At 36.4% G+C, this 26,350-nt stretch overlaps 1 protein-coding gene across 12 annotated transcripts in view; it reads right to left on the bottom strand.

The window, feature by feature from the left end:
* gphna (gephyrin a) overlaps positions 1-26,350 on the bottom strand; it is a 97,576-nt gene that overhangs the window by 17,325 nt on the left and 53,901 nt on the right. For 4 of the 12 annotated variants that reach the window (XM_051868352.1, XM_051868355.1, XM_051868357.1 and 1 more), the window contains 5 exons: positions 14,350-14,391; positions 13,165-13,239; positions 9,978-10,040; positions 7,271-7,313; positions 7,051-7,188 (listed from right to left, as the gene is read on the bottom strand). In XM_051868352.1, coding sequence (XP_051724312.1) covers positions 7,051-7,188; positions 7,271-7,313; positions 9,978-10,040; positions 13,165-13,239; positions 14,350-14,391 — 361 coding nt within the window. The remainder of the gene's footprint in view (positions 1-7,050; positions 7,189-7,270; positions 7,314-9,977; positions 10,041-13,164; positions 13,240-14,349; positions 14,392-26,350) is intronic. The other 8 variants (XM_051868359.1, XM_051868361.1, XM_051868362.1 and 5 more) reach the window with 4 other exon arrangements.

Here is a 26,350-nt window from a genome sequence, read left to right as displayed (position 1 = left end):
TGGCTAGCTTAGCATACTGCTATCTGATAAAACTGCTAGCTCTGCATATCTGTAGCTAGCATAACCCACAAAAGTTATTTTGATTATTTAAAAGAAATTTAATTTGAAAAAGTTATTTTCATTATCTAGAAGATGTTTTTTGTTTTTGAACGGGCATTACAAGAGGGGAAGGGTCTTAATTATCTCCCTAGTTCACTGATCAGGGAGTCAGCCATTTTAAGCGCTGTTTAGTAGTAGTTGTAGTAGGCTATGTACAATAATGTATTTATACTATTTATAAAGAACTTTGTCAGTGGTCGAATTTCACACATTTCATACTTTCATATGAAAGCAGAGGAATTCACATATAGCCTAAATGAAGATGTAGGAAAGGTGGATGAGAGGGTGCCCTGAAACACAGATGTGCCATTTCCTCTGAACACCAAACACACACACTTACACTCACACACAAAGCCTGAGATCTCTTGGGGGAGCAACAAGCGCCCTCCCACACATGAAAAGAAGAAGAGAAAAAAGAGATGACAGACAGAGAGAGAGAGAAAGAGGGGAAGGAATAAAGAATCGGGGAGAGCCAGAAGGAAAGCAAGAGAGAGAGAGAATAGAGAGAGAGAAAAAGAAAGAATGAGAGTGCAAAGGCGCTCTTGTAGAGATAAAGCACGAGAATGAGAGAGGGAGAGCGAGCTGATGCTAATGAGGCCTCTCCTCGGTTGGAGGCTGATTAGAAAAGACTTATTTCTCTAAAACAGCACATCTGACGAGGCTCTAAATATAGCGCGTGTCTGGATTGGGAGATCAAACAGATGGGTACGGTGTTATCTACACACAGAGATGAGTACTCAAGCGCGCATCACAGAGCCCTGACAACCCAGTCACCGTGAAACTGCAACGATTCCCTGCAGCTACAATACAACAAGCCCAGATCAACTCAACACAGCCGAGCACAGGCCCGTAAAGAGACCACATGTAAGCCTGAAGTCTATACCAAATGCTGTCGTCTTGAAGTGAACACTAAAACAGTGCTCCTAAAACTGATTTTAATGGCCATTTAATCTTTAAGTTATCTTTGACTCGATTAACTTTAAACTTATAAACATAAAAAATAACAGGTTATAATACTAATCAGCTTGTTAATGACACCTAATAAACTTTTTGTAACTTCGAACCAAATAAACAAACATTTTTGGGAAAAACTTGGTTGTTCTCTAAAGTGCTGTATTGAGGACAGTGTTTTGTAATAGATTTTAAACATAAATAACATATATTACAAATAGAATTGAAAACATTATTGTCAAAAATATATGAAAATTTGACAATTAATATATATGTTTTCCATTTCTCACAGCGCGCGATCAGTTCTCCTCGCGCCTGAATGGTCAAATGCACACAGTTGTCAAAATGTCCATCGTGTGGAGTATCTCATGTAAATACAGTCGGTTATGGCTTAAGTGGACGTAAACATTTGGGTGAAAACAGGATGTGCGTCAGTATCCATGGATTCGGTCTTAAAGGGACCGTAGCCTATATTTGTCATTAATGTTAATAAAACAACAAAATATGTTAAATAAATGTATACATGGTAAATAAACCTACTGTATCTGAAAAACAAGTTTATTTAATTTTTATCTCTATAGTATTTGTTGTATTGTTTGTAATTTGTAAATTTCTTTTTATATAACAACAATTATATATATTGGTAATTATGCCCTTTGAAGGTTATTGGACACTGTGAAATTTTTGTTCTTTAAGTTTGAGACAAGCACATAAAAATTATTACTTTTTTCATTAGAGTAATAATAAAGAAGCTGTCCTACATTCATTAGTCTCACTGTGTTGTGCTTGGAAAACTGCAACATCACCAAAAAAAAATTAAATAAATAAAAATAGAGAGAGAGAGAGAGAGAGAGAGAAATTAATAAATATATAGGCATCGGTATCGGTGAGTACTAGAAAAAAAGTATCGGTACTCGTACTCAGTCCTTGAAAAATGGTATCGGTGCATCCCTAGTCAACATAGATGTATACAGCAATATCTGCAAACCTATTGGTTATTGGTAATTTATATTGGTGCATCAGACATCAATACATCAAAATCCAGCAGAACAGACAGTCTCACCTCAGCATACTCTAAATGGCCAATCTTCTCCAAGGCTGAGACCATTTATACATTTTAAATTTATTTTATTAACCGAGGTGACAGAAAGAGGTTTTAAAACAGACAGCCGCTCATAACTTACACCCATCTTGTTGTATGAACAACGCATTTCAAAAATTTATGAGTGACATTACTTGGCTGGGTGAGGATATTTCCTCTATTTACGCTGATCTGGACTTGCCCTCCTTGTGCTCGCACTGAGCTGAAAATCAATCACTTTTATCTGTCAGGAAACAGTGAAGCTCTACACACAGTTACTGATACTGTAGATTGAAGGCACAATGTTTGAGGTGCTATAGTGGGTTTTGTGAAAAGAGGTGATGTCGGAAAAGCTTGTGTATTGAATGTTTAATTTGTTTTTATTTTTACTGTTGGTCACATCTCTAACCCTTGCGTCACGGATCACGATTGATGAGTTCACTGGCTTCCAAAGCAGCAGTCATAGGCAAATGATCTAGAATGCAAAATGACAACAAAGCTCTTCCAAACTAGGCCATTCTCTATGGATAAACCAAACAGATACAACCAAACATGGAACATGATTCCGTTGACTATTCATGACAACCATGCCATATCCAAATCAATGGAACAAGCTAAAGGAAAACAAAAAGATTCCAGTGAACCACTTGTCTCTCATGAGCTGAATCCCAATTCGATATTGTCCGTAATAGCGTCACATTTAAAAAAGTATGTCAAAAGGTACTGAAATGGCAAACTATTTCTGATAAGATGGATCATTCCATGCAATGCAAGTGGATTTGTTTGTGATGATTCACTGATGTAACATCAAGACACGATTTTTGTCACAATTTTGTAATGGCCTACTTCATACGTAAAGGGGTCATGAATTGAGAAATCAACGTTTCCTTGAGCTTTTGATACATAGGAGGTCATCGTACTATAAGAATATTCTGTAAGTTTCAGAACTGAAAACTTCCTTGTTAGTCCAATAAAAGCTTTTATTGACACCAGGCCCAGCAAACGACTTAACCCCGCCTCCACAGAAGAAATCAACGGCTACTTCATCATTGCAACATTAGCCCCGCCCACCGGCGTGTTATTGAGATGACAAGGATAGATGAGCGATACAGGACTAAAAATAACATTACCTTTCAATGGATCCTAATGCTATTTATTTTTAACAATGTGAATGTCTTAGTTGAGCATTATTTATTTGTATTCGGTACATTTCACTATGGATTCTCTGGTAAATCAATCGCATTTTGGCGCAGGCTTTGCAAACAGACTTTTACGATATGGACTCAACAGTAATACAACAACATGTAACTGTGTTAATACTAATGCCTGATCTGATATGTAATGATTCATGTACAGTCAGATGTTCTTTGTCTATGTGTCAGTGAATCAAACATGTGACTAAACAGTCAAATGGTGATTAAATTGTATATAGAAAGCGATCAAAGAACGCTCCCTTTACAATCGCTGGAGCTGTCAATCAAACAGCGCGAGTTTATCAGTGACTGAGTTCTGGAATCAAGCAAAAACTTGATTATTGATTATTCAACGAATCTCTTAGTTACATCAAGTTTGCACTGTTGGTTATGATGAAAGTGTTCGTTAGTGTGCAGAAATTGAGTTGCAATGACGAGATCACTGCTTTCATGCGCTCAACAACATGTCTGTGATCGGCTACAATGCTCATCACTGCAAACTTTCAAGCCACGATCTAAATGTAATGCTATAATCAGCACTTTACATGATGAGTTATCCTTGAGAGCTATAATAGTAAAACCGTGCTAAAAGTTTTCGAGAGAGTAATACTTAGCCATTTCATAGGCAAAGATGTTAGCCAATCACAGCAGTGGGCATTTACACTGAAGTGTCACAGCAGACACGCCCCTTAAAACAGAGCGTTCAAATAAGAGGGCTAAAATCAGGGTAGGAAATGCCTTTTATTTCTAAATTATGACAATTTATGATGTAAAAAGCATACGAACATTATAAGTGCACCCTAGGAAACATTAAAAACAATAAAACAACACAGTTCATGACCCCTTTAAAAGTATACAATCAAAGGCTAAAATTTTTGTACTATACTTTGCATACAAGTATGCAAAAGTAAGCAAATTGTGATTCAGCCACACTCAGATCAGTCCTTCACATGAGTTTCTTTTTCGACCCTCTCATCTGCGGTTGCAAATAACTCTCAATTGCCCCCTGCTGGTCTGGAGGTGAAATGGCACTGAGGAATGGATGACTATTCCACACATTACTGGGGCCGGATGAGCATCAGGCATGCTCGAAGGTGTGCGCCGGACATGAAGGTGCTGGGTAAGGTGCTCACTGACCTGTGCAAAACTTTGGGGCGTGGGCGACACTGGCCAGGGCTCTCCTCTCTGCCTTTGCTTCGTCGCCAGTGCAGAGAGGAATTTTCCGCCAACTTGAGCCACTCTGGCGCCAGATGCCTTTTCGTGCTGGAGGGGCCAAGTCACCTGCATTGGGCCCTGCCAGACGCATTGGGCACATTACACTACCACATGGGCAATCCCACTATCCCCCAACACATGGACCGAAATTATGCCCAGCTCACAGCCTGTGTCTTGGTGGCACATTTCACATCCACATGCAAGGGTGGCTGCTCTGTGTTAGTGATGGCCATGAAAAATCAAAGAAGTGCCATCAAAAAGAACAGCATGGGCTAAACTAAACAGCTTTTGGTGCACTGACCATAAAGTAAACACACAAAAAAAAACACTATGGGATGCAATCTAGCCTGTGGGACTGGACCGCTCCGGATGTTCATGTGAATTGAGTAACTTTGAGCGACTGAAAATCTTCCAGAGTTGTTCCGAAATTCAGAAAGAAGGCCTTTGCGGTTGGATTTGTGTGGAAACTGACCACTGGATCTGTCTTCAGATGATGGCATCAAAGCTTCAAAGAAGGTCAGCGAGTTAAAAAACAACAAGGACGGCGGATGGAACAAGTGACAAGATTAAAGCTGGAAAGATGGAGAGATGATGGGGTGAAAGAAAGAGGAACAGATGTGTGACAGATGAGGAGCTACAGGCAGGAAAGATGAAAAAGCAAAAGCTGAAAGCCTGCAAAGCAAAAAGCTTGGTGACTATATGCCTTCAGCACTTACTGGCCTATATACACCACAGTCCAACAGCCAATGAGAACACAGTTTGGTATCATAAGAGGGACAGTACTACATGTTAAAAGGATAGTCCACAAACAATGAAAATTCTTTCATCGTTCATTCATCCTTGCGTCTTTCAAAATCCATTTGACTTTCCTTCTTCCGTGGAGAACAATTCATAACATAAAATGTCTCTATAACAAAATGCTCTTTACCATAAGGAAAGTAGTCATATGGAGTATTTTATGATGTTTTATTCATTGTATGAAAAAAGAGTAGCAAGAACATTCTTCAAAACTTACTGTGTGTTCCATGGAAGAAAGAAAGTCATATGGATTTGTAACAACATAAGGGTGAATAAATGATGACAATAATGCTGGTTTTTGGGTGAACTATCCCTTTAAGGCTTATCCACAACAATTATTTGAATGAGTCTGAATTTTCAATACTAAAATATGCGTGACAACATTTTTTGGTAACACTTTATTTTAAGGTGACGTAGTTACACATTATTACAAGTACTTACTATAGTAATAACAGTAAATTATGCATAATTAAAAGTAACTAACCCTACACCAAACCCTACCAGTAACTCTATAGTAAGTACATGAAGTTAATTAATATATTACTCAGTACTTATTTGAGCAAGTACAATGTAACTACATCACCTTAAAATAAAGCGTAACCCATTTTTTAAATGAAACAATTCATCCTTGTGAACTCCATGCAGAGTCTGAAACACCATACTGCAATGATCCATTGTTGTTTTTTAATTCTGTTCCGTTAATTTTTACTGGTTGTTGAACAAATTATAAGACAATCAAACATTTTTTGTTTTTTTTCAGAGAACGACATAAAACACAGAAATAGTTTTGACCTTTTTTTTTTAACGATACGTTTGTAAAATGCCAGTAGTTAATAATAATACTAGTAAAATATGTGACCCTGGACCACAAAACCAGTCATAAGGGTCACAAAGGTTTATACATAAAAGCTGAATAAATAAGCTTTCCATTTATCTCTGGTTTGTTAGGATAGGACAATATTTGAAAATCTGGAATCTGAGGGTGCAAAAAAAAAAAAAAAAATCTAAATACTGAGAAAATCACCTTTAAAGTCCTTAGCAATGCATATCCACTCACAAAAATACATTTTTGATATATTTACGGTAGGAAATTTACAAAATATCTTCATGGAACATGATTCTTTACTTAATATCCTAATGATTTTTGGCATAAAAGAAAAATCGATAATTTTGACCCATACAATGTATTGTTGGCTATTGCTGCAAATATACCAGTGCGACTTATGACTGGTTTTGTGGTCCAGGGTCACATATCATGTTTCTCAATACCAATTTTAATGAAACAATAAACAAATATGGTAGAGAACATATCCCTTTATTTTATAGTAAACATAATTTAAGATATGTATACACACACACACACACACACTTATGAGTCCTCTAAATCATGTCTGATTATAGAGGACTCATAACAGCTACTAAAGTTATTCAGCCAAGAGCAGACTCTTTCTTGTTAATATTGTCGTTTGATTAATATTAATGACAGTTGCGGGTCTATTAGGCTGAATTATCACTGCAAGTCCTAATGCACAGATTTCATATTTGATTTAATCGCATTTTTGTCCCACCTGTTCGCGTTCACCAATATCTCACCAAGATTGATCACTTTATAAATACTCCTAATTTGTGAATATATTCGCTCATATGGTTTAACTTTGTGTGATCAGGAATTTGGTCTAGTTTAGGGTCGGTTTGCGCAAACAAATTGCTCACCTCTGTAGTTGATGATTTCAGTACCCAGGACAGGTGTCATCTCTAGCACAGTGATGAAGGCCTTGTCCATAGAAGTGAGGGGAAACGGGGACATGCGGTGTCTCCGAGCTACCTTCGTGATGTCCACTGCACTGTGACCTGAGACAAAGAGTGAGAATTTACTCATGCTCTCAAACGCACTTGCACAAACATCACTGATAATGCACGATCGGTCACCCACTTGCTCTCAGGATGTTCTCCTTGCTGCTGCATCGTGACTGCACCTACAGATATAGAGAGAGAGACGGAATGAGAGGGAATGAGGAAGAGAGAGAGAAAGGAATTGGGAAAAGAAAGACAGAAAGACATGAAGAGAGTTAGAGCACAAAAGGAGCCCCATCCTCCGTCCAGGAGAGTTAGCATTCCACTGACAGGATTCATAAAGATCAGAATGATCATCTACACATTCAGACAAAACAACCAAAAGAAACTAGCTTGAAAACAAACAAACTGAAAATAACATTTTCAGTCCTACTGCCATTATTATCATTATCATCATGGACTTTACATAATGCTGTGGCGAGTCTGAAAATGTATGTGTTAGGTCATGGTAGCATTCTAGTGCCCAAACCAACCCGGTTCCAGAACCGGATCTGATATTACAGACATTAAAGTCAACATGAAACATTTTAATGCTGTAATGTGATGTATTTCAGAGATTCGGTTGGAAAGAAAAATGTAGGCCTTTCATATCCAGAGGTGTAAAGTATTTGAGTAAATGTAATTAGTTACTGTACTTAAGTATCTTTTTGGCTACTTTGTAGTTGTACTGAGTATCAAAGATATTAGCAACTTTTACTCTCTACTTGACTAAATTTTTTAACAAGTAAATGTACTTTTTACTCCAATACATTTGGGGTGAGTAATGCAATTACACATTACATTTTGCATGGCAGCTAACTTTTTCTGCAGCAGTTGTTTCTGCTATAAAGAAGTGATATCACCATCAAAGGGCATTAAAGGTACTATATCTTGTGCGTTTTGCCTTTACTCATCCACATTTGTCAACAAGGCTACTTTACGTGAATATGAGTGCATTAACAGGTAGCTGTTGAATCGCAGGTCATGACTGCAAAGGGTGATGAGGCCGAAACCAGCACATCCAGTGCAACTAGACTTTGACTATTTCATTTTACTTAACATTATTATATTTACTCGCTATAATGACGGGACCTTTTTGATGGATATTGGTTTTCTTATGGCCTTTTTGTGCACTTGAGCGAGAGAGGCGAGAGTTTGTAGACGTTTAAGAGGCTGTTATGTCGACCTTGATTTATTGCAATATTAAGGTGAAAATAAACATGATTTCTCATCTTACAAATCAATTGTTTCTTATTTTCACCGGCATGTCCCTCAGGTGTCGAGGACTAGTGCATCTTTAAGCCTACATTCAGTATGAGTAAAATACTTAAGTACTGTTAAAATCAGATACTCTAAGACTTTTACTCAAATCGTATTGGAATGGAGTCATTTTTGCTGTAAGGTATCTGTACTTTTACTCAAGTATGGTTTTCAGGTACTCTTTACACCTCTGTTTATATCAAAACAGTGAAGTGAAAATTTTGATTGTGTCCTCGCAACAAAAAACAAAAAAAAACTATTGTACAGCTTCAGAAGACGTAAAATACAACTTTTATGGTACTTTTATTTTGTAATTTTACTGCTCAAGTAATGTGACGTGAACAAAAAAATGTTGAATTTGCCTTATTCCATCAGGAATCAATTGGATCATGAAAATTGGGTGTTATAAACCAAAATGGGGTTTCTGTCTGCTTTTTGACTAGAACTTGGAAGGTTGAAGGTCAAGTTCAGCCTCAAAAGCATTTCGACTTATCCCATTGGTAATTTTTCTTTTTCAAATTCATTGCTATTTGATATTGTTAAATGCAAACTTTTTGAAAGGTTTCGTCACCTACAACAGTAGCCTAGATGTGGCCTACTTGATGGCAAATAAGAAAAGTCAGTTCAAAGGCAATTAAAAAATATATATATATACATACATACAATATAGTATGATTTTTTTAAAATTTCAAGTTGACTTTAATAGCAAGAAAGCTTCATAAGATAGAACACAATTTGAACACTCCCTCCCATTCAGGTTAATTTTGACCCTTTTTAAGCTGAATTTCTCTCAAAATGAGCCATGAATGTTTTAAGATAATAATAATAATAGCAAATTTGATTATACATTCAGCTGTAACTGTGGAATCTACCAATACAAAGTATCAAAGTATGGAGTTCCCTTAGGCCAAGAGTAATGGTATGAGAGGGCAATCAAATTCCATGCAAAAAAATACACATTGACTTGAGGCTATAGTGGCAGAAGTCTATAGATATTAAGTTTTTGATTTACTGCATGAAAGCGTTAAAACAGCCCTTTTTGTGTCCTTCGTGCTAAGACGCAATGCCCCTGGCCTATAGGGGGAGACACACAAGCAAGTCCCAAATCCTTTCTACTCACGATCCAGTTACAACAGACTAGCACCAACACAACAAATCAATGATCGACACAGAGCAGAGAGAGAGAGAGAGTTAGAAAGAGACAGGAAGAGGAGGAAAACAATGAGGCGCAGCTCACATACAGCAAACAGCAATAAAACACTGCATCTAAATGGAGATAAAACTTAAAAGGAACAGAAAAACAGGAGAAAAAAGATCTAAGAAACAGAACTCAATGTCCACAAGAGACTCCAACACACCAAACGGCTAATAAAACAAAGAGAGCATTAGAAAGAGCAACGTCTACAGACAAGATAATGAGAGAGAGGAAAGAAACAAGACAAGGAGAGAGAAGAAGAGTGTAAAGCAAGGAGTTTGGACTCCTGACGCAAAGCAGAGTTTGCGGATGGAAGCAGCTCCTTTTTTTTGCGTGGGTTGGGAATAGTTACTCGCGAGTCGAAGGTCCTATGGTTCCTGCGATCATCTTTGAGCCCCTCCAGCCTAGAGTGGAGCTTTGGCAATGAACAGAAACAAAAGGGTTTACAACAGACAGAGCAAAGGAGAAGCTTTGGGAGACCAAAAAAAGAAAACCGAATGAGTTTTAAAGGCTCTCTGAGACAGCGCTCGCTCAGTTTACACACAACAAGCTGAGATGACAACGAATGAGCACTAAGAGGTGAAGAGAGATCTGACTGGACGTCATTCCGTCCTGTTGCTAATGTTTAGGTGGGCATTATGCCGGCCAGCCAGGAAGGTAGCACAGGTTAGCGAGAAAGAGGGGTGCGGTGAGGCACAATGTCACTCGGCACGCACGGTTAGCGAAATCACACGGCACATACTGCACTTTTTGTTCCAGTGAGATTCCAGAGATCACCGAAAAAAAGAAGTGTTGGTGGTGTTGAGTGTCAGTGTGCTAACGGCCACCAGATCAGTTCAGAGTTTGTATATTACATTTGGGATGGATGGATGGATGGATGGATGGAGAAAACCATACACCTAGATTTACTGCAAATGAATAAATGAAATATGAATAATTTATTTAACACAGTAAATACACAAACTGTTTCAGTTTCATTTGTTTTCTTTCTGTAAGAATTCCATTACTTAAATGAATACATTATAATTTAATTTAATGTGATGCACTAAAAAAATATAACAATAAAATAAAGTGAATGCAACTTGAAGATAGTTAAAAGTTTGAGGTTAATCATGGTAACTAAAAAATATTATAAGATTAACTGGGATTCATTTTAATCAACTAGTAGACCTGTATATACTGTATATACTTTCTGTATACACTTTATTAGATTACAAGTTATTGTTTAGGTTATTTAGATTCTAGGAGTCATAGATTTAGATTTACCATAGTAAGTAAAAGGATCATAATGAAAAATAAATAAATAAAAAACTGCTGCTAAAATGCAGATTAAAATATCAGGCCATAGCCCAAATTTAACATATTGAGATTTTAAACAGTTAATGCATTAATATAACATTAAAACTGTTTCAATCAGTCCTTTTCTTTAAAATAAAATAAAAAATGGCCAGTTTAACTGTATTCAACACAACACCACAAACATGCAGATCTAAGAGAGATCTTTCACCAAGTCCTGTATGTACAGGCAAGGAAAACTACATCCTTGGCACTTTTTATTCTTCCCCTCCTCCTATTTGTACATCTAACTTCCTTTCATCAAAAAACAGACAGCATGATCTCAGAGTGAAGATGAGAGGTAACCAATGATCACAGGACGGGTTGAAGGAATGGATGGAGGCAATGAAAGCAATGCAGAGACGTCAGGTCTCTTTAAATCAGAGTGGGACCAAAGAACTCAGTGGACTGAAAACACACGCTCACAAACAAGACACGTCCTCACACACACATAGGGTGGGGAACAGTGTGTCAGCATACGGGCAGATGAGAGTTAATCCCTGACCAGTGAAATGAAGATGGAGTAATTGGAATACAGCAATGGGGAATGAATTATTAACAAGTGAGTGTCAGGCCCAATAAGAGGAACTCCGCTCTGTGATTAACCAATCAGAAATGATTGATAAGACAGTGTGGGAACTAACAGCTGTAATGCTGGTGAGCCATTTTATTAGCTCGGAAAGAGAGATAGAGAAAGACAGAGAGAGAAAGAGAGGTAAAAAAGAGAGATGCTCTATTCCCAAACCTAGTGAGCTGCCTAACTAGACTGCATTTTAAGGCATCATAATCACACTCCTTACATAAAATCTGCTTCAAAAGGTAGGCAGAATAATTATATAGGGCTTTTAACTGATTAAAATAAATAATCACAATTAAATCTCAAACTATGAATGTGTGTAAAATATTTTATTTTAAAGTATAATTTGTATTGTATTGTATTCAGGGCTTGACATTAACTTTTTTGCTCACCAGTCACTGTGGCTAGTGGTTTTCACTGGCCACAATTTTGATGTCGCTACCCTGGGGAAAAACTGCCATATATATATTTTTAATATTATCTCATAATTTGGCAGCAGGAATATTAGGCTGCTGTCACTTTAAGACCTGAGGTAAGGATCCATTATACTGTTACACATGCATTTTCTTTCTCAACTGTTTACGTTCACTTAAAACAACTAACTATGTTTACGTGAACACAAACGGGTTTGTGTGTCAACGCAGAGAGATGAGAGATGAGAAAGAGCGAGAAAGTGCAGCTGGTAGTGTGTATTCCCCCAGTAAAAATCGTGTTCCAGGGGGTAAAATCTGCGTTTTCGGTGGGATTCCCCTGGTAAAATTCGCATTTCAGGCTCTAAATATCATGTTATTTGGGGTCGCTTCAACCCGCGGACATGAAAAACAACCCACGGCAACAGTGTTAAAGTAGCCCAATTCTGTGGGAAAAACACAGACTTGGCAACACTGGGTGTTAATGTCAAGCCCTGATCGTATTGTATTTTTATAAATATAGTTCATTCAGTTTTTTAGATTTTTTAGTTTCTTAAAGAGGACCTATTATGCTCTTTTTCAAAGTCTTGAATTTGTTTTTGGGGTCTACTAGAATAGGTTTTCATGCTTGAATGTTAAAAAAACGCATTATTTTTCAGATATTTTACATTGTTTCAGCACCTCTCTTCCCTGTCTGTCAGTAACGCCCTGTTTAGATCCTGTCTCTATGAAGCTCCGCCTTCTGAAAAGTGCAGTGTGCTGATTGGTCAGCTGGACCCATGTGTGTTGTGATTGGTCAACCGCTTCGAGCATGTTTCAGAAATGTCATGTCGACTCAACCAGGCCTGGCCCCTTCATTTCACATGTGTCAAAATTATTGAGAAAAAAAAAAAAAAAAAAATACTTGATCCAATTAAAAACTCCTGTGTTCTCCTGTGCACTTCATGTGAGGATCACTAAGATAGCCACCTCTGTAGTTGGTAAAACAAGGTAGTTCACTAGGTTTTGGAACAAAGCTAGAGAGAGAGAGAGAGAGAGAGAGAGAGATTGTTTAAGACAAGAAGTCGAAGCTATAACAAAAAGTGCCTTGATTCTACATCAGTAGGCTGTGGGCCACGTGCAACACTCTGAGGGAAGACTTTAGTGCATGTTTGTATGTGTGATTGACTGAGTGCTGACTTATGTGAAGATTAGGGGAGAAAGGGATATCTGTTTACCTGGTCCAAGGTAGAGTACCTTGACTTGAGCGTGATGACCTCATCCAGGTGAGCCCTGAACTCTCTCCGTGAGGCCTGGAGGAAGCCACAGGACAGTAACTCACCTGATACAGCCTTCCCCGTCAACAAACACACACACTTCACAATATACACTGTCACAAACACACACTCTAAGGATCATCTAACACTGATATGAAAAAATATGAGGGGGAATCAAGCGAAAAGTCATAATAGCAAAATAATCCTACTACTACGACGCAACCAAAGAGGAGCAAAGCAGCTGCAGTGTGTCTCTGTGTGTTACAACGATTTTTCATCTGATATCCAAGAACAAAGGAGGCTTCCGTGGATAATGAGCACTCATGAATGTATTAAAGCTCATTTCTATAACCCCTCCAACTTTGTGAAACTGGAAGTGTTGCAGAAAAGTACAATATTATGAGAGATTAAAGTCTTTGGTCTGGAAGGACAAGTGTGTATTTGGTGGTTGTTAGAGCTGCTGTAAGCAATTCAGAAATCATGCTAACTTTCACCACTATTCCCAACTCCTTTATACACTCTCGCCCTCCGTGGGTGAATCTCATCAAATCGTTCAAGAACATGTCTTAATCATATTTCAACCAAAAATTATATTTAAAAAAAATTACCGCAATCCAAAAAAAAACAAACGTTCACATTACTGTAATGTGAAAAAAACAATTAAATATTATTTAAATGGTATTATATTATCTCTATATGTTGTACAATTAACAGTATTAATCACCAATGAATAAAAAGGAAATACAAAAAAAATAATAATAATAATGCAATAATAATTTAATGATGATAATTTCTACTTGATTTGAGGCTGATGTGGTATTTCAAAAAATTGCTTACAGCAGCTTTAAATGTTTTTATCGATTATGAAATATTCCACATATCATGTTAAACATTTGTCTGATTAATGATCACTTTATCGTTATTTAGAACAGAAAAGTTCACACTTCATGAGAAACTGATGAATTGAAACACACACACAAACACACACTCCAACACACAAAACAAACTATGAGGCAATTTGGGGGTAAATAAATGAACCGATGAGAGAGACTTGCTTCACAGGGATGAGTTGTGCATGTGTGAGGTGTGTGAGCAATGATTGGCCGAGTCTCTGAGAGGGGCGTGGCTGTGTAAAACATGCTGTACCTCTGTGACACTATAAGTAGATGAGCAGGAGGTGAGCCGGGCCTGGTATAGGGAGAGAGGGAACAGGGAAGAGGAGGGTTAACACTGCAGCCACAAGCAGGGGAAACATATAAACAGCATTCCCGTCATTACAGCGCCTCACAGGCAAGTGCTGGCCGGAACTCTACAGGGAGAGGAGGACATTCAAGACACAGGATGCAGCAACCCCACTGCCAGTTTGACTGAACACAACTGCACATGTTTGTAAAGACCTCCAGAGAGAGATTCTCTTTAAAAACACAAATGAAACATGCAACAAACTAGTTACAATGATAGCCTAATGAAAAAAAGAAAATTCTGTCATCATTTACTCAACTTCATGTCATTTCAAACCTCAATGACTTTCTTCCTTTGAACAAAAAAGTAGAAATTCTGAACAATGTGTTGGCTACTCCACATTATATCCTGCTCTTCCGTATTATGAAAGTGAATGAGAATCCGGGTAGCGGCGCTCCAAAATGAAGAAATAAAACGATGAAATGAAACAAAATAAAACAAAAATATGGAGCGCAAAATCATGACATGCGGAAGAAAAAAATAGATATCGTGGCCACAAATTAAGAATTTGTTCTAGTGACTTATTATTTCATGAGTATACTTATTCCCCCTATTTCAGTTGCGAACCAAACAATACAAAATGAAACAAAACAAAACAAAACACAAAAAACAAAACAAAATAAAAAAACTATGGAACTCAAAATATGACATGAGGAAGGAAAAAAATAGATATCGTGGCCACAAATTAAGAATTTGTTCCCATGACTTAATTCATGGGTAAACTTATTCCCCCCACGTCATGTGCGAGCTAAACGAAATGAAACAAAACACTATGGAACTCAAAATATGACATGTGGAAGGAAAAAACAGATATCGTGGCCACAAATTAAGAATTTGCTCCAGTGACTTATTAATTCATGGGTATACTTATTCCCCCCATTTCAGTTGCAAACGAAACAATACAAAACGAAACAAAACAAAAAACTATGGAACTTAAAGTATGACATGCAGAAGAAAAAATAGATATAGTGGCCACCAATTAATTTGTTCCCATGACTTAATTCATGGGTATACTTATTCTTCCCATGTCATGTACGAACGAAACGAAACAAAAATAAACAAAAAACTATGGAGCTCAAAATATGACATGTGGAAGAAAAAAAATAGATACAGCAGCCACAAATTAAGAATTTGTTCCCATGACTTATAATTCATGGGTATATTTATTCGCCCCATGTCATGTGCAAACAAAACGAACAAAATGGGGGAAAAAAGGAAGCAAAACAAAAGAACTATGGAACTCAAAATATGACACGCAGAAGGAAAAAAACAGATATAGTGGCCACAAATTAAGAATTTGCTCCCACAAATTGATCACATTAAATCTCAGCATGTCAAATTCTAATATATTCATCACATAAAACTATTTTAATACTTGATTGGATTTGGAATATAGCACATACGTTATTTATACAACTTTTCTGGTGCTTTTGGTCATTTTGACGCGTGACAATCTGGATCCCAATTTACTTACTATCATTTTACTACATGGTAAATGGCCAGTATTTCCATTCAGCATTTCTGCTGTTGTGTCGCATCAGAAGCAGAAAGTTATGTTGGTTTTAAACAATATGAGGTTGAATGAGGATGGCAGAATTTTCATTTTTGGATGAACTATCTCTTTAATGCCTACATTTATATTTTGAAGGAGGATAAACAACTGGACAACAGAACTTTCCTTGCTCTTTTGAAATAAAATAGTGTAACCTAGCCCACTGACATACTCTAATATTCACAACACAGAGCTTCCTCTCTCCATTTAGGAAAACTAAACCGCTAAAAAAGGTAATTCTGAAATTGTCATGTTATGACATCACAACCATGAGCACATTAACATGACTGCCAACATTTACATATCAACGCCCATTCAGTATTCAGCAACTCAGCCCACTCTAATGAAATAGGCTGCAATTAACCATTTATAACACATAAGTCGATTAAATACAGAACTCTTACAGTTGTAGGTACAGTAACAAAAACAGCCTGTTTAATCTCACTGTTTTTGGTGCAAGAAACACCGACTTGCATAAGTAAACTTACAGTGCACGATTCTATAAAAATGTAGAATATAGTTGCTTTAACAAACTGCCAATGTAGTTGCATTGTCAGAAGATGTGTACGTGTATAAACAACAGAACCAAAAGAATGAGATGAATTGACGTGTGAATATGAAGAATTGAAACTATGAGAATGGACACACACAACTGAACAAACACATACTTATGATATAAAATATACCACTACGCATCCTTGATATCTTGTACCAGCTTTTAACCCCATAGGCGCGCACACACACACACACACTAATGAAAAAATTAAATGCAGAAGCACTGCCAGATACAATATGTATCTCTTCCACAACTGCCACACACATGTCAGATTCAATGACAGGGCTGTTTAGTAATCGCCAAGGCAAGCGTAAGGGCCTGTTCTCCCCTTCAGCCGACCTTCAATCTCCTCTCCATTCATCAATCGAAGAGAGATAGAGAAGGTGGGGGTGGGGTGGACTCGGGAGCAAAGGGTCATCGAACTGTCAATGTCCATTTATTACACTTCCAGAGAGGATGTACGCAGGTAACACACGCAACCTAAACATGTTACCATAGTGTACCTTGAAGTGCCTGCTTTCTGTTATCCCAGCATCCTATAGGCTATTTAACGATTTCCGTGTGACATTTCTTTAATATTCATAATGAAGGATTGCCCTGTTTACACCTAATATGATGTAAGTAACACAAAAGCATAGAATATCGGTTTCTCCCACACTTTTCAGAGCCATGTCTCTGGAACCACAGCTTGATTTTAAAACTGAAACGGGCATTGCAGAACACCTGGCCCCAACATGCTGATTGGCGAGGTTGCTCCCCTCTTGCTCCCTTTAAAAAGTAAACCCCTTCTCACTCACAAGGGATCCGATACTGCCGCATGTCCAAGAGAAATGCGGTCACTATACTGACTGCAAACGTGCCCAGCAATGCGGCCGGCAACGTATTGCTTTTAATAAAAAACCTTACATGTCAAACATCCATTTGGGCAAAGGGCATGGGAATTTTGTCTTCATGAAAAATTATATATATTAGGGTATAATTTTGTCATCATGACATATGTTGGAGTATGATTTCCAATTTGAACAGCTAGCTAGAGCATAACCTGACTCCTACTACACCTAAACAATTTCTCAATATAAAACATTATAAAACAGCCAGATAAAGGCTTTAATAAATTAGAATTACATACATAATGTCATACATCCTTTTTTAGGCATGCAAATTTATAAAGATATTTTGAGAAACTATATTAATGATCATAGAAATATTGATGCGAGTCATTATTGACGCCTAAGCAATGTGTTTACAGCTCACATCAGTAAAAAGGCACTATAGGGCACTTTCAGCATCAGCATAGGTGCAAAAATACTAGAAATTAAATTTAGCACTTTTATATATTTAAAAAAAAAAAAAAAACAGGTTGTATATAATTCATATTATTTTTTAATCAAACAAGAATCTTGTATAAAGAACATTGCTTTGTATCTGCTTATTCTATTCATTAGTGTTAGTATCAATAAAGAAGAAACCACATCTTCAATATTTCATCTCTGGTTTAAAAAAGGAAAAAGGAATGGATGCAAGAGTACAACAGCACATCTTTTCTCACTATGTCCAATGCAACAAACCAATATAAAAGTATTAAAACTCACAAGAAATTATATATTAATATATGAAGAGTTTGGTTTCAAAACGCGTTAAACGGCATTTTTTAAAAAAAATTGAGTTTCCGCCAAAATCAGTATTGAATCTGGTCGGTATTGAAAAGTCATTTATTAATTTTGCGCCATATGCGATTTCAGTCGTGTTATTCTGTCATGTTTTCTCCCTTTCTTTCCAAAACGTGATAAACGCCAGTCTCCCTTCTCTGCAGAGTGCGATATATCCGCTCAACCAATCACAGTGCACCATTCCACGCACAGTAAACAGTAATGGCGGCGCTCTGAGTACACCCAGCATCCTAGCTCCTCTTTGATCTACTTTGTACTTTGTAATCAACAAAAACAGAAAAATTAATTATTTTGACGGCATTGATGAACCTGTGGTGGTTTCTGCGGTAGGGAAGAAACGCAAGTCGTCGAAATGTAATCATTTACGTGAGGAGATTAAGAAGATGAGGCACTCGAGTCTGGAGGAGGAAAAATGACGGCTGTTGCTTGTTCCACGACAGCATCAAACTTCTGTCACGGTCCCCAAAACTGAATCATGGACAGTTTTTAAAAGCCGTTTTTTTAATACCAATGTACTCGGTAAATGTGTTTATTTTAACCGTGCGGTGGCGCCAGATACTCTTTAATCGGTAATGACAAACAGAGACATAATTCATTTATAACATTAACAAGATGACTCGTTGAATTCATTTTGGGAGCGATGACTGAATGTATTTTTTAGTCAAATGCCTGTATATAAGATTAGTATTAACAAAGTTCAGAGGCTGTCATATATGTGAATCAACTTACTTTGTTGTGTATTTTCAATATGAAAAATAACTTTTATATTGATGAATTAATTGCATTTAAAAAAAAGTGTAATGGATTTATTGCATTTTGGGAAAATCAAAATCTAGATCTGAATTTTTAATGTTTTTATAACCAAAAGATGCTATGTGAAAGTTTGAAACAGAAAAGAGTGGTTTTCATCTTGCTGCTTTCTTGGTAAAGAAAACACATTTTTACTCAAATTAGTCAAAATGGATTTATAGCGTTTTGGAACCAAACTCTTCATATTTTTATGTGCATTTATTTTTGTTATTCTTTGGGGGGTGAATTTAACGTAAATAATCCCATTGAATTGTTTAACATTCAAACAGAAAAAACGAGCCTGGTCACCCGCAGTATGATATTTCCTACTAGTGAGAAGAAGTTAAAGAGAAATACCATAAATGTAAAGAGAACTTAATTCAGTACTCACACGATGAGGTGGTTTTTTAAATATGAATCGTTCAAGTGTGAACTCATTCATTCATGTTTCATCACCCTAACATGTCATGAACTTTAAGCAGTACTGCTCACTTAAAGATGCACTGATTTATTGATGCGCTGCAATATAAACAATAACAAAATTATATCTATTCTATGGAAATTGCTGCCATTATATATACACATACATACATACAATTTGCAGTCCGCAGAATGTTTCTTTTTACTGGATGTCTTGCAAATAAATTCTGTATGATTTTCATAAGCAAAACAGAGAAACAATGTTTTATTTTAAAATCCTGCCGTTCATGTTTTTGTTGCCCTGCGTAGGGAAAAGATCGGACTGCAATTCAGTACAAAATCCCTTGTTTAATTACAGTCTCTATTTTCTGTCCGTTGCTGAAAGCCCCTCCAGGCGGTATTCTTAGCCAACCCTACCTCGTAAGCACACACCAGTGAACACACTACACACTCGCCTCAGTGAACACACAACACACACTTGCTGTCCCTCTGAGCATCCACACATCTCCAGCCAGTAAAGCACAGGGTGAGCTTCAGTCTCAATCTCTCTGTTTGTATCTCATATTGCTGTTATCTCGTCTTATTATACATCACACACATGATGGGAATCACCAGTGATCAAGAGATATGATACCATTATGATACGCATGATAATCATAAATGATTAAATGTAAAATAAAGTGCTATACTGCTGTTCTTATCATATGTGACACACTGAATGTTGCAAACTACATCTGGGCAAATAATATACTATAATAACATATATTATGTTTGTATAATAATGCATATTTGTATTATAATATAATATATTATATGGAAATGTATTCAGTAATATTAGTGAAATGCTGAATAATGAGAGTATAAAAGAATAAAAGACAAATTAGAGTTAATTCAAATTGCAAAGGTTGAGAACATCCAAGTATTGTCATTTAAATCAGTCATATTCAGCTGACATTTTTAAACCAAAATTATTCTTTTTTCCTCTCAGGCCAAATTAATTTTTTTGCTGAATAATTAATAAAACTATTATAAATAATAAAATATTTATATTATTTTATATCATAATTATATTTTTGTAGTATCTAATTTACAAAATATGTTATAAAAATCTTGAGAACATTTAATCTACATAATGAAAAATGAAAATGTGTGTTTACATGTCAGATTAAGGGGCCGTTTACAGAAATCTTTGTGTTTTGGCCATTCATTTACATGACATTTGGGCGTTTTGATTTTGAAAGCGGGTTTCAAAGTGCAAGTTTTTGAAAACAATACCATTTATTGTCTCCATGTAAACTACAGAAATGCAAATTTTTGAAAACGGTGATGTCTTGCGCATGCGTATTACATGTTCAGTCTATAGGCACGTAGTTTTTCTTTACAAAGTGACATCGCCAACTACTGGCCTGGCATGAGTAATACAGTGTTTTTTAGTTGTTTTCGCGGATCTGTGTGAATGGGGATCGTTTTGACAACGTTGTCCTCTGTACGCAAAACAAAAAACGCAAAGGGAAAATTTTACAGTTTTTAGTACATCGTTGTCATGTACAGTCAAACCAAAAATTATTCATACATTTTTTATATTTTTGATATATTTTTTACTAGTGGGTGCAGGACACTATAGTTCATTTATGTAAGTGAGGATAGCAAAATAAAGTAAACGGTGACATATTATACCCAAAAAATTTTCATACAGTGGACTACCAATAAAATTAAAAAAAAACTGGAACCAAAAATTATTCAGACACTTTGCTTATCTTATCTAACATAATTAAGATTATTTTTTTCTGACACAGTTTAACTCTGAGATCTTGTCATATTTTATTACCATTTTTTTTTAAACTATAGTGAATAAACTGTATTGATGAATGAAATGTTCAAGGTGTCTGAATACATTTTGATTTGACTGTAAATGTAGTCTAAATATTCTAGCAGATATCCTGTTTTTATTTAATTATATTATATTATATTATATTATATTATATTATATTATATTATATTATATTATATTATTACAAGTACATTGTGTTGGAACTAATTCAAGAAATGTCTGTTACAAAACTTCTGAGAACATTGTCTCTTTATAACGGAAAATTCAAAGTGTGTAAAATAACAGACTCCCCTCCACAAACAAACACACACTATGAACATGAGTGCACATGCACACACAACAAAAACACACATACGTGCACTTGCACAACTTGCAAACACATAGCAACAGAAATAAAACAAATATGCACAAGTCATAAAGGAAACAACACAATTCTCCCTGTAAGCACCTACACCTGGAAAATTTGTACAGATGTGGGACGGCACTGATACTACTGATCAGCTACACCTCCAAACAGTGGCACCTAATGGAGCCTCCATTGACAAAAGCCACAGTAACGTCCCCTGTACTTCCACATCAGACCACTGCAGCTGTTATGAAACCAAGTGGCTGCTCCATACGCCGTAGATCATGCACCCTGAAATCTTCCTGCCCCACGATCCCCCCTGGAGTCTATCTAAAGCCCTACTGACTTACACCCCACACGCACGCACATCCAAAACAGACACGTGTATAACAAAACAGAGTGACGCATCAGAGCGGAGAAAGACGGCGCTTACCATGCTTTATCCTGGTACACAGAAGAATGCCGCACGTCTCCCATGCACACAGTGACACACACACATACACACACACACACACACACACACACACACTACACGCATGAAGCCAGAGAGAGTGTAGGAGGGGAGAAAGAGGTGGAGTGAGACAGCATGCAAAGCGGAGGATGAGTAAAAAACCACTGGGATCTAAATTTGGAGGAAGTGCAACCACAGATTTGAAGGATGTACGGCATGACGGCTGTGTGTGTGGTTACTGAAATCAGATCGGCTCAGACGGAGCATGTGAGTGGGTTAAGAGAGGGAGAAAGAGAGAGTGTAAAAACTTATTATGCATTATTACCTCTGTGTTTAGTGCGCATGGAGAGCTCACAGCCAAACTGGGTCTTATGTAACAGCTGGACGTCGTGCTGAGGGAATGCAGTGAGCACATGTGTGTGTCTTTGAGTTGCCTCTGGTCGTACTGGATGATGTATGCTCGGAAGAGGTTTTTAATCACACGCTCCTTTCACACTGCACACAAATCCAATTTGGCTTCACATCTGATCTTTAGGCCTGATTGTTATTTTGATGAAATATGAATTGTTTGTTTCAGTGAATCCTCAATGTAACTTCTAAAAGTCTCTCTCCTACAACAAGCTGTCAGCTTGGAAAGAGGCGACAGGAAAACTGGAATTTAGCCTCTGCTGATGTCTACCACGCCATTTTGCTGACCAGAACGTAAGCGACATTTTATGCATTCATGCATATATTGTGTGCAAAACTGCTGATTTGTTCACTATATAAAATCCAAAAAAAAAAAAAAAAAAAAGAACGTATTCAGACAACGTGTGTGCACTATATATGATGTTTCACACATTACTGTTCAAAAGTTTGGGGATGGTTAGATTTTTTGAAAAAAGTTTAATAAAAAAAAGTCTCATAAATAAATAAATAAAACAGTTTTAAGTTTTAAACAGCAGAGTACCTGCTTGAAATCTGAATGATCAGAATGTGAACAAAATAGAGATCACGATTCTCCCACAATTCTGAATAGATAACTAAACAAAACATGTAATTGTTCTGACAAAATGTTAACTGCTGCAGTCCATTTAGAAATATTTAAATCGTTTGAATTATTTTAAAATTTTGTTTTGAATGATTCAATGAATAAAGATGTCATTTGTTTCATTAATGGATGAATCTCTTGAATGAGTGATTCAATGACAAATACATGATTCAATGTCACTTTTCGCCACCTACAGGTGTAACAATGTCATTGATACAATTTATATTTGAAGACTAGAGATTCAAAAGGTTATAGACATCAGTGTTTATATCCAAGCTATAAACTTTATCCCAGTAATTTTGTGATGATTTGAATTATTGTAAGGCAGAATTAATAATCCTGTGTGGTTGAAAGGAATGTTTGTGATGCTGTTTCATAACTATACGTGATAACCGCTCTCTCTGGGTCAGCGACAGCACAAATGCTAATGCATTTTATTATTATTACATTTCTGTATTAATTCTAACTACATGGTAAATAAACCTATTGTACCGGAAAACTTAATTTGTTTAATTCATATATTTGATATATTATATTTGTCCTATTGTTTGTAATTTGCTTCATTTTTCTTATTTTAATAACAGAAATGAGATAAAATAACACAAAATAACTATATTGTGATATATAATATGATATATACATGGGTCAATGACGTGACGGGCCTTAATAATAATAAAAAACAAAGATATGACATCCAAAGTATGTAAGATAGTACAACTAGATCTCTTTTATTGAATCCAAAAGGTTTTAATTATATTTTGCTACATTTAAAAGGTATTTTAAAGATTTTGAAGCGTCAAAAGGTAATTCGGTTTAACCGTCCAAAGGCCAATACAGCCATTTCATCTGTGATTAAAATATCTTAAAATGTAATAAATGTATGTATTGTCTATTCAGGCATGATTTTATAATATCATATATCAACATAGTGCAAAATGGTTTTAAAATTATGTGTAGAAGTCGTTGCTTTGTTATGAGAAAGAATGTCTGGAAAAATGAATTTCATTGATGTCATTCGGCGTGATCAATATAAAGGGACCATTTTGGATCAAGTCATGCAGTCAATATCATGTGACAGGATGTACCATCATTCAGACACCTGTAAAGGACCACATGGTCATGAAGCAAAGTAACTAACTCTCTCTTAACTTTTTGAAAAATTCATGTTTTCACTTGCCCATACGCATGTCCCGAAACATCAGGTCATTCGGTACAACCGCTATAAAACATGGAAAATGTTGTAATATTTTAAAAACATGTACTAAATATAAAATGTTTGATTGTCCTTTTGCTAGCTAGCTAGCTAGCAAGCTAACTAGCTAGCTAGCTATATAGATAGATAGATAGACAGATAGATAGATAGATAACTAGCTAGCTAGCTAGATATCAGCCTGTTAGCATTTTTTAAAAATATCATCATTCAGTTTAACCAAAAGTGTCATTTGTTAAAACAGAAATTTTGGTTAAACCGAATGACTTTTTTGGTGACAAATTATGTCCATCTTGTAAAAAATGACAAAAGCAGTGTTAATTGATTATAAAAACCATACAATCTCATTGTTAACACTTAATAAAACTTTAAAATTAATTATGTCTCCATTATGTTTTTTTTTACACTTTTAAAAACCTTTTTCGTCAATGACCCATATATATATTATATATCGTGAAATATTTTTTTTTTTATATCGTGAGATAAGAATTTGGTCATATCATCCACCCCTATAGCCCAAAGTATACTTCACATTTTACACATAAGCTAGGGTCACACACGCGCAGCCCGATTTATCTAACCACATACACCTCTGTACATGCAGATCACACATGATCGTTTCTAAGAAGATCAAGTTATGACATTTTGATTAAAAATTAAGGTCAAATTAAAAAAAAAATCCAAATTTAATTTGGCCCCGCTTTGAATATGGGCCCCACCACAGTGTCTCTCACATACACACACAATATTCCCTCTGCATATAAATTCTCCACACTCGTATGAATCTGCAATGACTATTTTTTCAGGTCTGTGAATTCCCAGATGCTCAAACTGATAGGTACACTGCTCAACAGCACATGTAACTGAGTATACACACACACACACACACACACTTCTCGGCACGTTCTTTACTGTACATAGCCTCTAACTGTTAAGTGCCACTTGACACCCTTGTTTAGCAACTAAAGCCAAACTGCCAGACACTTGTCAAAAAAACAACAGTCAGCAGAATTAAAACCCAGCCTGAGGTCAAAGCTGAAGCTTAGAGCACTTCATTGGAATTCTGCTTATCACAGGCATTTCACATACATCCTAAAAAACTATATAAAGATGGCAAAACGTTTCCATTATGTACTTCAAGTACTTTACGGCATCAGCTTTCCAAGGTCTGATACTTAGACAAATACTACAGGAAAACACTGTTGTAATCCACACTGTGTTCACTAGAGGGAGACAGAGAAACTAGTGGAGCACCAATTAATTACTTATTCTTAGCATGTTGACAGATTTCATGCATACATATGACCTATGTGACCCATTGTCTCATGAGCTGAATGGACACACGTACAGTAGCCCTGACCCAAATGCCGCATTTGATGTGCTTTTGTCTGTCCATGATGTCCATGAGAGCAAAGGGTTTGTCATTTTTTGTTTCAATCAGTACTATTAAACAGTCTAAGATTTATTATGTCACCACTCAAAGATAGAAAGCAAAAGCTGAGGGTGGCATTTTTGACAGGGCCAGCTTCGTCTGGTCCAAAACAGGAAACATTTATACCATGACACTAAAGAACAACTGAGAAAGAGCTGAAATCGAAGTATCATACTGTCACACACTTCACAGCAAAATCTAACTTGTTCATCTAAAAGTTGAGATGAGAGTGTATGTTTGACAATGATGTATAAAAGTGACTAAATACTAAATGGCTGACACAACGCGAGTTGTGTCAGCCAATAAATAAATAAATAACTGTTAATGCTGGAAAAAAAAAAAAAAAACACACACACCCAAAACAGCTCCTGGATATCTTAAAAAAATAATAACAAATGTTATGAATTAATAGCCACTAATAGAATTCATCTAATCACACCGTTGGATCTAAAACAACAAACTGTTAACCGCTACAGGAGGAACATCGAATTGGCCAAACTTAAAATTCAGCCAGTGAAGAAGCCCCGCTTCTCCTCTCACACGGCCCAATGAGCAAAGTCACTGCTGTCTGGAATGCAAAGCAGTGTGTCAAGCAGCCAATGAGGTGGCAGCAGATGA

Source organism: Ctenopharyngodon idella, chromosome 17 (genome assembly GCF_019924925.1).
Source record: "Ctenopharyngodon idella isolate HZGC_01 chromosome 17, HZGC01, whole genome shotgun sequence".
Classification (NCBI taxonomy): Eukaryota; Metazoa; Chordata; class Actinopteri; order Cypriniformes; family Xenocyprididae; genus Ctenopharyngodon; species Ctenopharyngodon idella.
Note: the sequence above shows the minus strand (reverse complement) of the source record. Positions and strands in the feature narration are given on the sequence as shown.